Source organism: Cicer arietinum, chromosome 3, assembly GCF_000331145.2.
Source record: "Cicer arietinum cultivar CDC Frontier isolate Library 1 chromosome 3, Cicar.CDCFrontier_v2.0, whole genome shotgun sequence".
NCBI classification, from domain to species: Eukaryota; Viridiplantae; Streptophyta; class Magnoliopsida; order Fabales; family Fabaceae; genus Cicer; species Cicer arietinum.
Genome location: NC_021162.2, coordinates 18,991,831 through 19,003,420, shown reverse-complemented (window position 1 = coordinate 19,003,420; position 11,590 = coordinate 18,991,831). Strand labels below are relative to the sequence as shown.

The 11,590-nt window shown below is 27.0% G+C and overlaps 2 protein-coding genes across 2 annotated transcripts; one reads left to right on the top strand and one right to left on the bottom strand.

Moving 5' to 3' along the window:
* Positions 1–3,955: 3,955 nt before the first annotated feature.
* LOC140919673 (secreted RxLR effector protein 161-like) lies at positions 3,956–4,300 on the top strand. Its single transcript, XM_073366281.1, has 2 exons — positions 3,956–4,013; positions 4,113–4,300. The coding sequence occupies exons 1-2, from the start codon at positions 3,956–3,958 to the stop codon at positions 4,298–4,300; spliced, it is 246 nt and encodes an 81-aa protein (XP_073222382.1).
* A 3,723-nt stretch (positions 4,301–8,023) lies between these two features.
* LOC101511403 (F-box protein At2g39490-like) lies at positions 8,024–10,857 on the bottom strand. Its single transcript, XM_004492035.4, has 3 exons — positions 9,951–10,857; positions 8,694–8,855; positions 8,024–8,491 (listed from the first exon to the last, which is right to left on the bottom strand). Exons 1-3 carry the CDS (start codon positions 10,770–10,772, stop codon positions 8,270–8,272), a joined length of 1,206 nt encoding a protein of 401 aa, XP_004492092.1. The 5' UTR covers positions 10,773–10,857; the 3' UTR covers positions 8,024–8,269.
* Between the last annotated feature and the right edge of the window lie 733 nt (positions 10,858–11,590).

The following is an 11,590-nucleotide window of genomic DNA, read 5'->3' as shown; positions in this document are numbered from 1 at the left end:
TTGTTCTATTATTTTTAATTAAAACTTGGGAACTTATGCACTATATGATTTATGTATTATTTTCAATTTGGTAGGATCTTATGATCTTGGTTGCTTATCTTGTGTGTTACGATAATGCTATCCCCTCCTGATCCTTCATAAGTTTTCTAAACTAGTACGATCTTGACATCCCCTTCCGATCCTAGTAAGATCTTCAGTTTTTAATTTTTTAAGTAAAATTTGTGATGTTTAGAACATGGGGCTATTGCCTTGATTTTTCTAAGCGAATGTCATTTCACTAAGCAAAAGTTTCGGTCTTGAAGTTACTAGTTTACTATGTTGAATTCGTTAAGTGAGATTCAGTTTTGCTACGGCTTGTTCGGGGTGGTTATGAGCTTCTAGTTTTTGGCTTTGAAAGTCAATTTCAAAACTAAAACTTGTTCGGGGTAAAACGAGGCTAAGTACCTTTTTTTACTTAATTTGAAACAATTTTTCCTAAAAACTCAAAACCAAAAAGATAAGTTTTATATATTTTTTTTAAAACTAACATGTCATCATTATTAGACATATACAACACTTCAACAACCATCGACCACCATCACCACCACCCACCTTCAACCACCACTACCTACCACCTCCATTATTATCGTTCACCTCCACCACCATCCACCACCATCATCCCCAACCACCGTCATCAACACTGACCACCCATCTCCGACCACCAACACCATCTATGATCATTACCACCTCCCACCACCGACCTCCAACCACCATCTTCCATCACTTTCATCATCACCACCCACCCACCTCCAGCCACTACTATTACCACCGACAACCCACTTTTAACAACCACCACCATCTCCAACCATTGATCACTACCATCATCTCTAACACCCGCCATCACCACCAACCATCTACCTCCAACTACCATTTCCTATCAGCGTCCACCACAAAAGTCTCTATCTGTCACGCTTTGATCAACGTCTCCAACTATCAATTGTCTATTTTGACTGTTGCAGTCACATTTGACAACCGATCACTATTACAATAATAATCTTCTACAATTATCATTTTCAACCACTATCACTAAAAGTTATTATAATTAAATAAATTATAATAGTAATTTAAAATAATTATAAACAAATTATTTTTTCATTCTTCATTTTACTATTTTTAATTTTACCACATTTGGGCTGCTAAATACGGTCATAACCAACAATCAACCTAACTTAAAAGGCCGAGTTTACTTTGGTGACAGACACTAGATAGTTTTGATTCACATTCATATATATGTTATATTTATACATTCAAAGACATTTTGAAATTTCAAGTTTCATGAGTTTTGAAATTAACATGTTATTTTTTCAAACCCTGAAAAAAGATATTTCGAAAATGATTTTAACATGAATAGTTAGTGTTTCTTCCTTGAAATTTCAAATTCATATAATGGATATTTAAACTTTTTATATATTTAAATTGTTGTTGTGTCTAAATTTTGTAATATCTTGATTTGAACCCAACATTAATATATGAATCTTATTTCATTAAAAAAGATAATATAGTATTTCACTAGTAAGGGATATAAAATCTTCAAATTAACTTATATTTTCTATAAAATAATAAGAATTTTAACCTTTTCTCACCACTTGAGGTCACCAATAAATCAAACAATGCTGCCTTGTTTTCTCCTAATTGTTGATGGTAATTTTGATTGTTAGTTGCTAGTCATTTAGTGACAAGAATAATCATATTTTAAATTTGCAGTACGGTTAATATATTAAAAGGAATTAGGATATATCGCATATTTGAATGAGATTAATTAATTACATCCAACAAATTTTAAACATTTTTTTTTTCCTAAATAATTGATTGTTTTACTATGATTTTTTTACCATTTTTTTTATCTTTCTCAAATATCTATTGCATCTACAATGAGATTTTTGGGTGTCCGGCAGTCATCAAGAAGATAGAGGACAAATTATGGTAGTAAATATGAGGGAAATTTCTAAAATATATTTGGAATTCTCTAATAGCTATATTAAAGTAGCAAATTAAATAACTTAATATATCACTTGGTCAAATGGTTGCAATGCTTGAATTTAATTCAAACCAATGCATCTTTTAAAGGTTACAATCTCAAGAGTTGTTTTTTTTTTCTCACCAATTGATATGAGTTCAATAGTTGTTTTCTTTCACCAATTGATATGAGCATCTCTATAAATAAAGATACTTTAGAGGCATAAATAATACAACACAAAATTCATGTTACATGAGTCAAAATTATGTCAAAAATATTTCCGAGTCATTTCTTCTTTTCGTTAGTGCAAAAGAGTAAATGAAAGAACTTTATTCTGTAAGATATCATTGATTGATAGACTTGATGTGATTGTGCAATTCACTTCAAGGATTCTAAAGTATTATGAAGAAGATTCGTCGATTAACCCGTTTGCATCCAATATATATAGATTAGTGGGGACGAATCGAACCTAAAGCTTACTGTGATACACACGCTTTGGAATTTATTTGTGCAACGCTCATCATCATCAAGTTCATCCTCTTCTTGTTCAAGATTTGCAGTATACCCCCAACAAAAGATCCAACAATCTTTAGGTTCGATTTTCGATCATCAAATTTATTTATAACAACAACTTTTAAAGGAGATGAACTTTCTTGACCATGGTGAAAGGTACACATTTAATTTATATGAATATATATGATATATTTGAAGTTCTAAATTCATATGTGGTGCTCCAAAGTAATTATATTTAATTATATTAAATTTAACATGTGGTTAGATTTGATATGCATGATTTAGAATATATTCAAGTATTTAGAATATATTCAAGTAATAATAGATTTGATATTTAATTATGTTAAATTTAACATGTGGTTAAATTTAACATGTGGTTGAACACCAGAAGTTATTTAGTATTAATACATTTATATATTACAATCATGTTTGAAATACACATATAGTCAATTTTTCTTTTGGGATGCATATATAATAATATGGAGATATGACGTGGAAAATTAATAATATGGAATTAGAGATAATATATTTTAATGAAATTTTTGTTTATCTATGGTTGATGTTTGTAGACTAAGAACAATAATTTATGATTGGCCAGTGGAAGAAAGTTTATTTATAATTTTGGTCTCTTAAATTTTGACAAGTACGAATATGTATGGTTTAAGATGTATATTTAATACATTAATTTATTCAAAGTAGTGTAAATAAATTATCATAAATATCAAGTGTATATCTCAATGATAGTGAGGCTTCATATGAGAAATTATTAAATCTAAAATTGATTAACTCATATTATATGTGCTTGATAGTATAAAAGTATATCTCAATTTCTTGCTTATTTTGATATTAAAATGATTTGTATATATATTTTAAAATTATTGTAAGTTGACAACTGTTTATGGAAGAAACTGATAGAAAATCTTAATGATTTTATTCATTGTTTATTTTCTATTTTGATACTTATTTGGATTTACCATAGAACATATTTAAATATGAAACTTGAATTAACAAATAGAATTCATGATGCATGTATATTAGTTATAATATAACTACGAAGAAATGACTTATTTAATAGAAATGAAATGAATTCTTATTTGTTAAGGAGTAGATGACTTACATATTTGAATTCACCGTATGATATTTAATTATGAGAAATTTTTATGATCATGCTTTGTTAGCTTGTGGCAATATATATTTAATCCATTCAATGTATTATATCTTGGACTATGATATATTGAAAAGAGAATTAGAATTTTAAATTGAGATGTTTATTAAATATAGTACAAGGCAGAATGACATAAAAATTTGTGTATGTGATAATTGAGATGCTTATTAATTATATAAGATACGATGTGAAGAGATTAAATGAAAAAAATGTCAAAGTTTGCTGATAGTTGGTCAACACTATCAAGAATATAAAAGTTCATTAGATGCTTGATGTAAGTCATGACTTGTACCAGACCTGATATAACATATGTTGTTGGAAGATTAAGTCGATATACAAGTAATCCAAGTAAAGAACATTGACATGTTATTAATAAAATATTAAAATATTTGAAATGAACAATTAACTATAGTTTAATCTATAATGGATATCCTTCAGTTTTAGAAGGATATACAGATATCAGTTGGGTAAATCATGTTGAGCGTCATGCTTCCACAAGTGGATGTATCTTTAACTTTGGTGGAGGTGCAGTTTCTTGGGGATCAAAAAAACAAACTTGCATTGCAGACTCCACCATGACTGCAGAGTTCATTGCCCTAGCTACAGGTAGTAAAGAGGCTGAATGACTAAGAAAATTGTTGTATGAGATACCAATTTGACCAAAGTAATTGACATCAATATCCATACATTATGATAATCAATACACACTATCAAAAATATATAGCCAAGTATATAATAGAAAATCAATATATATATTGTTTAAGACATAGCTATGTAAAAGATTTAATGAAGTGATATCAATAGTGTTTGTAAAAATTGAAAAGTATTTGACAGATCCTTTGACGAAAGGTCTCACAAAGGACATCGTGTTGAAAACATCATTAGAGATGTGATACAAGCTCATATCTAGATAATCACCAATGGTGGAAGCGTCAACTCACACTTGAGTAGCCTCAATTTTTGAGTTCAATGATGAAAGTACACCATTAGAGTGATTGAAGTACTTGACAATAGATACATCCCAAATGATAAAAGTACTTGGACCATAAAATAAAAGTGGTAGGATGAGGTCTCCTCTTAATGGACATATAGCATATATTTGTTGAAATGTATAATTATGGGTGCATTTCTGATATAGTCCACCTATATGAAAATGAAGTGGGCCGCTTCATAGAGTTCAAGAGCTTGACTCTTCAATTCTCAAGAAAAGGATATAAGACACATGACCTTATCAAATGTGTCATTTTTATAATTTGATCAATGGTATAGAGATTCCATGTGTGAGTTATGCACACTTGTTCTAATGAACTGTTGGTTCAAAAATTGTCTACCGATCTATTCGGGGATGAGTGAAAACATGATTTATTAAGTAATAGTTCAAATCGTAAGATGCCTTTATCTGAAACTATGAGATTTCCGGAATAACGGACTTAGATATATTTTGAAAATAGTGGGGGATTGTGAGGGAAATTTCCAAAATATATTTGGAAATCTCTAATAGCTATATTAATGTAGTAAAATTACATAACTTCATGTTTCACTTGGTCAAATGGTTGCAATGCTTAGTTTAATTCAAACCAATGCATCTTTTAAGTTACCAAAGGTTACAATCTCAAGAGTTGTTTTCTTTCACCAATTGATATCTCGATAAATAGAGATACTTTAGAGGCATAAATAATACGACACAAAATTCATGTTACATGAGTCAAAATTATGTCAAAAATGAGTTATTTCTTCTTTTCTCTAGTGCACGAGAGTAAATGAAGGAATTTTATTCTATAAATTATCATTGATCGATAGGCTTGATGTGAATGTGCAATTCACTTCAAGGATTCCAAAGTATCCTGAAGGGGATTCGCCGATTAATCTGTTTGCATCCAATATATATAGATTGGTGGGGGTGAATCGAACCTAAAGCTTAGTGTGATACACACACTTTGAAATTTATTTGTGCAACATTCATCATCATCAAGTTCATCATCTTCTTGTTCAAGATTTGCATAATACCCCCAGCAAAAGATCTAATAGTAAATTCATTAAAAACTTTTTTTTTTATAAGTAATGTTTATTAAAAGAAATACGAGTGTTACCTAAAATCCATTACAATAAAATTATCCTATTAATTTTATACACTTTACAAACAAGATAATGTATTGTTCCGCTAATAAGAAAATATAAAGCTTTTTTTCTACCTTCGAAGCTAATGAACCAAGACCAAGAGATGCTTTTAACTCTACCAACTAAAACATATTTTCTATATATCATTTCTCACTTGAGTCACTTCTATCTTCTCTTCAAAAGAGTATTCTACATTCTCAAAAAAAAAAATTCACTTTTCATTTTTTCTTTTAAATTCTTACAGGTTTCTTCCGCTACTATTATTTTCATCTCTTTTCTCTATATTTTATCACCTAATTTTATTTTATTTTTAAATAGTTTTTCTATTTGAATTTTAATTATTTTTTAAAATTGTCTATCTTTTTTTATCTCTTCTCTCTATATTTCTATTTTTTTTAAATTATTTTAATTATTTTAAAATAGTTTTTCTATTTTTTAGAATTGTCTAAGTTTGTAAGAGTCTAGAACCTCACAAGTTTGTGGTCCCAAACTTTTTATTATATTTTAAAAAACATTAATTTATAAGAGTTTATACCACCACAAATTATGTAACAAGCTCAAATATAAAGGTTTTTCGACTGTTACAAAACTACCACAATATAATACTATATGGATGCTTTTATAAATTTGTAATGACTTTTGACGTCTACAAAATACTAATTTTCTTATAGAGCAAGATCTTTTGCGCAACCGTCATTAAACAAATTTGGATCAAAATCATCAATTTTTCTAGCTTTTGTTATGCCTCTCCACCATAATGAGTCTATTCTTGCAATTTCAATTTCTTCATTGTTCAAAATTTTATCCATAATATCCCCAAGCTTGGAATTTATTAGCTCAAGCAAAATAGCATTTGAATCGGTTTCACAGCTTCACCTCCACTTATTCAACAACACCAATTAATTGAATAACTTATGTTTTTCACTCCTAATTAAACTACTATCCTTCTTGGGTAGACATACCTTTTCCCAATTCATCCAATTTTTTTATTCTCTAAAGGAACCTTCTTTAAATTTGAGAAATTTCATTAATTACCTTCCTTGCAGCTTTATAAAAGGAAAATAAGAATAAGGGTAAACTATTTAAAAGTGAGTTTACTAAACATAAGGTCTATTCCACCAAAAGAGTCTCTCTTTGAAGAAATCTACTATCGCTCTCCAAGTTGATGATCTTTTGGGATTGGCTCTAACAGGTAAACCTAGAAGGCCAAAAGGAACTTTAATCATTAGCTTAAATTAGTTGAACTGTTCACCCAATTCGTTTATTTTAGTTTAGATATTTTAAACTTTTAATAGATTGTTCTAATTCTCAATATTATATTATTATTATTAGCACTTATTTAAAGAATTGGTCTCTTTTATGTTAAAAAAATGAATCGGTCTCCTTTTTATTAATTTTTTTTTTTGTCTTTGCTTATAATTTCAGTTGTATTTTAATTGAAGATAGATGGAGGGGAGAAAATATTTTTAAGTTCGTGTATATGATTCAACTTTTTAGAAGGGAGGCGTCGAAGTCTAAATAACTCGTATAACTCATTTTGTTATCCTTTCCTTTTAAAGAGAACATTGATGGATGAAACATAACTAAAACAACATAAACACCATTTAAAATTTCTTCTCTCCTCTTAAAACAAACATAAAACTATTAAAAATCACTCTCCTCCTCCCATTTTTCGAACTAAATGTGTCTCTGTTTTCCCTCTCTCCTTTGTTAAAATCCATCTCTTCTCCTCCATTGAATCAAACATATATGTATTAAAATATGAGTGATAGACTAAAAAGTTGAATTTTAAGCTTACAAATTTTAGAAAAAAATTTCTTGTAATAAATTAAATATAAATTTTTTAAACACTATTTATAAATTTAGTAACAAAAATTTGTACTTAAAAATCGAATTTTGAACTTATTTTTTGTGGATAAACTATTTATAATATTCTAAATATGTATGTTAAAAAAATCATTCAAAAAATATTTATTGATATTATAATAGAGACAAACTGTTTGCATGATAGTTTTATAAATACCAAAAAAATATGATTTTATCATAGAGACTAAAAATAAAATTTTGAAAGTTTTTAGGACTGTAAACTTATTAAACCTTTAATAATATGTTTGATGATGAAAGTAATTTACTTTTCTAAAATAACGATAATATTGAAAAGGAAATAAAAAGAAAATGAAACTAGTCCATCTAAGATCAATTTAGAATAATTGACTTATATTAGATCTATATTTTGAATCAAAACAATAAGACTACGTACAGTATAACAAAATTGATTAAATTACATCACTTGCTCTGTTTCTCCTCAAAATTGATCTATTTAAATTCAGAAACACATTGTTTTAATTAAAAAATAATATAACAGAAAATAACATAATTGGCTAATCTATTTATAATATATATCATGCATAAACATCCATGGGGGCATTTTTATAATTTATTAATTGCCTTAATTTGCTATGGTTGATGTAAAAAAATCACTGCATAAACTCTACGTCCAAGCAACTCCCATCCGATGTGTTTATCTTTGGAATATTTCTTTTGATTAGATTAATCAAACATTTTGCCAATGAAATTTCATCTTTTCTATTTGTAAACCCCATAAACTTTATCAATTTTATATGCTCTAATTTTGTACATTTAGTTGCTTGCATTAAGCATGCATTGGACCTTCTAGATGAATAACTTCTATCATCAATCTGCACCTCAAAACAAGGAGAAATAAAATAATGTAATTAAGAAAACTAAAAAATTAATTGAAAGAAGCATAACAAGACGAGTTTAATTCTCACGCATTGTTAGTATAAAGAAATTTACTCTATCAAGATATACACAGACAGTATATATGAAATTATGTCCTAACAAGATATAAATTCCTGCCTAAGAAATTAGGAAATATACCGTCACAAAAAGTTGTTCCAAGGAAGGACATAATTTCAAGAAGGAGAATAATGCATCCATGCAATATTCATCTTTATTAAAGCTATCAATCCAATATAGCTCTCTTAATTTATAGAAATTAAAGCATCCATATGGAGGAGAAATTGATGGCAATATTAATTCCTGCAAATAAAACCTTGTGGAGTTAAACTAAAATGATAAATTTTTCATTAACAATTCGAGACATCTAAGACATTCTTTTGGAATGCAAATTTTCTTTGTTCATCTATCTTTATCTCTCTACATATTTTGTTTATATTTCCTACCAAATTAATTTAAAAAAGAAAAAATTATATTCCCTATAAAAAATATTAATCTTTTAATCCTAAAAAATTTTCTGTTTTATTTTTTGTCCTTGATTTTAAGGTCAACTCATGCGCATCCATCAAATTTTTGAATGGTTTTTTTATAATTATTTTTAGAACATATTATAAATATCTACCATGAAAAAAAATTATAACTTTTTAACATGAGATTAATTAAATATAAATTTTTAATCTTTATATGCTTAAAAATTCATATTTAATTAATATTTTGTAAAAAAATTTAAATTTTTGTAAAATATACTCTTATAACGTTCTAAATATATCTGCAAAAAGTCATTCAAAGATTTAAAATATATATAAAAGCATAGACTAAAAATAAAAAAATAATAAAAAAAGAACATTTTCAGAGACTTAAAAATTAAGAATTTTTTTATAGAGACTAAATAAAATGTTGAAATTTAATAGACATAAAAAAACTTATTCAATCCTATTTATTATTTGTCTTAAATAAAGTTTTTTTTTTTTTATGGACAAAGAGAATCAAGGATTGAGAGTGTGATCAAAGCAAATCCAATTATATCAGAGTGACTAATTGTGAACGAAAACTAGAAAAAAAAAATTGAAATAGCAATAAAAAAACTTAAAATAGAAGAAGGAAAAATTAATTTCTGATATTTTTGCTAAATAAAGACAAAATTTAATAACCAATTCAAATTTTCTTGTCTATATAATTTTGATTGTTATTTCAAAAAAAAAAAAAATCAGTAGAATTTTGACTCGTTATTATAAGCTAGGTGAGAGAGATTTTAATATATGTACAACGGCTCAACTTAATCATGTTACAATATCTCAATCATAAAAAAAAAAAAAAAAAAAAAAAAAAAAAAAAAAAAAAAAAAAAAAAAAAAAAAAAAAAAAAAAAAAAAAAAAAAAAAGTCAATTAAGAACATACCTCAAAAGTCCATCTACAAAGTGTAAGAACTTGAGAATTCTTTATTGTCAATAAAGTTGCATCAAAATCCTTAGTCTTAATGTCAATGCAACTTGGTCCTAATCTAAAATCAAGCATGGCATCACTAAGGTTGAAATGAAATTCAGGAAAAATCAAAGGCATAAGTCCTTGATATTTAAATGATTTGAGTTTAGACGTTTTAAGGTGGAGTTTCTTCAATTGTAAGCAATCCAATATGGTTAATTTGTGAAGCTCAAAATTTGAGTCAATGCTCAAACATTCCAATCCATTGCATGAAATGATTACCAAATTCTCAAGATGATCCAAATTTGAAATAATTGATGAAGCTACCTCACTAGTCAAATAAATTATTGATTTCAAATAAAGAGTTTTGACTAAGAAATTGGAAGTAAAAGATTGATAACTTATCTTTTTTTGGTTATTGAGCTTGAATTGAAGTTCATAATGCATTTGAATATTTTCAATCAATTCTTTCTTCCAAGGAGAGAAATCTAATAAAAGCTTACTATTATTTGCAATAGTAGCTAATAATACACTTTCTTCATCAAAATGGAATTGAAGTTTTCTTGGATGCTTCAATGGATCAAGCTCTTCAAAACTTGTAAGAAATTTACAAACAACATTAGTGATGTCTTGTTTTGTTCCATATCTAACTATAGATTCATTCCACAAGTCTCTCCACCTTGTAGAAATTAGAATGGTTTCCATTGCTATTTCATTTGGTAGAAAAGAAACTATGTGCCCAAGAATTTCTTTTGGTAAATTGCTAAATAAATCCTTTGATGTGCTATCTTTTTCCATGGAACCAGCTGTTTTTTAAAATGGATTTTTTTTTGCCTTTTTTTAATCAACTAAGATATATAATGACATGTATGACTTTAAAAGAAAATAAATAAATTTATTGGTCTGTGGTTGAGATGGTTCTGGCTTAATTAGTAGTCTTTAGTATGAATTCAGCTATGTTAAAGATATAATTGTATTGTCGGTCACATTAACAAAAAATCTAAATAGTGCAATAAAAAATTATACAATTCATATTTTTATTTCTTTAAAGAATTTAATTCATTTATAATTGATGTAAAAAAATATACTTTCTATTTAATAATAATTGTCAAATTGTTAATAGATTAAACTTTACTTATAATTATTTATAAAATCACATATATATTATATACATCGAAACTTTTTACACTATGATATATACATAAACTAATATATAATTATTTAAATATAAATAAAAATTAATATATTTAATTGAAAAAAAATACGTCAAATATTTTTATTTATTTTTAATTTATATTTAAAGTAGGAAGAAGTATTTGAAACCACTTTCATTTAATGTTTCAACACGTTCATGCATTCAATGTGGCGACAAATAATGTGTGGTCAAATGTGAAACCATTAACCTTACTGCATTTCAGTGGCTTTTAAATTGGTAGTAGCTTCTGAAATTGGCAAATTTGTCATGTTATTAATATTCATGATTTATTAATTTACCTAAGATGTTTCAATTGGTCAACCACCATTGTTAAAATTTATAATGTTAGATTGACGCAAAGCTTGTATAGCATGAATATTCCTTCTGGGAGGATATTCCATTTTCACAAAATTTTAACATT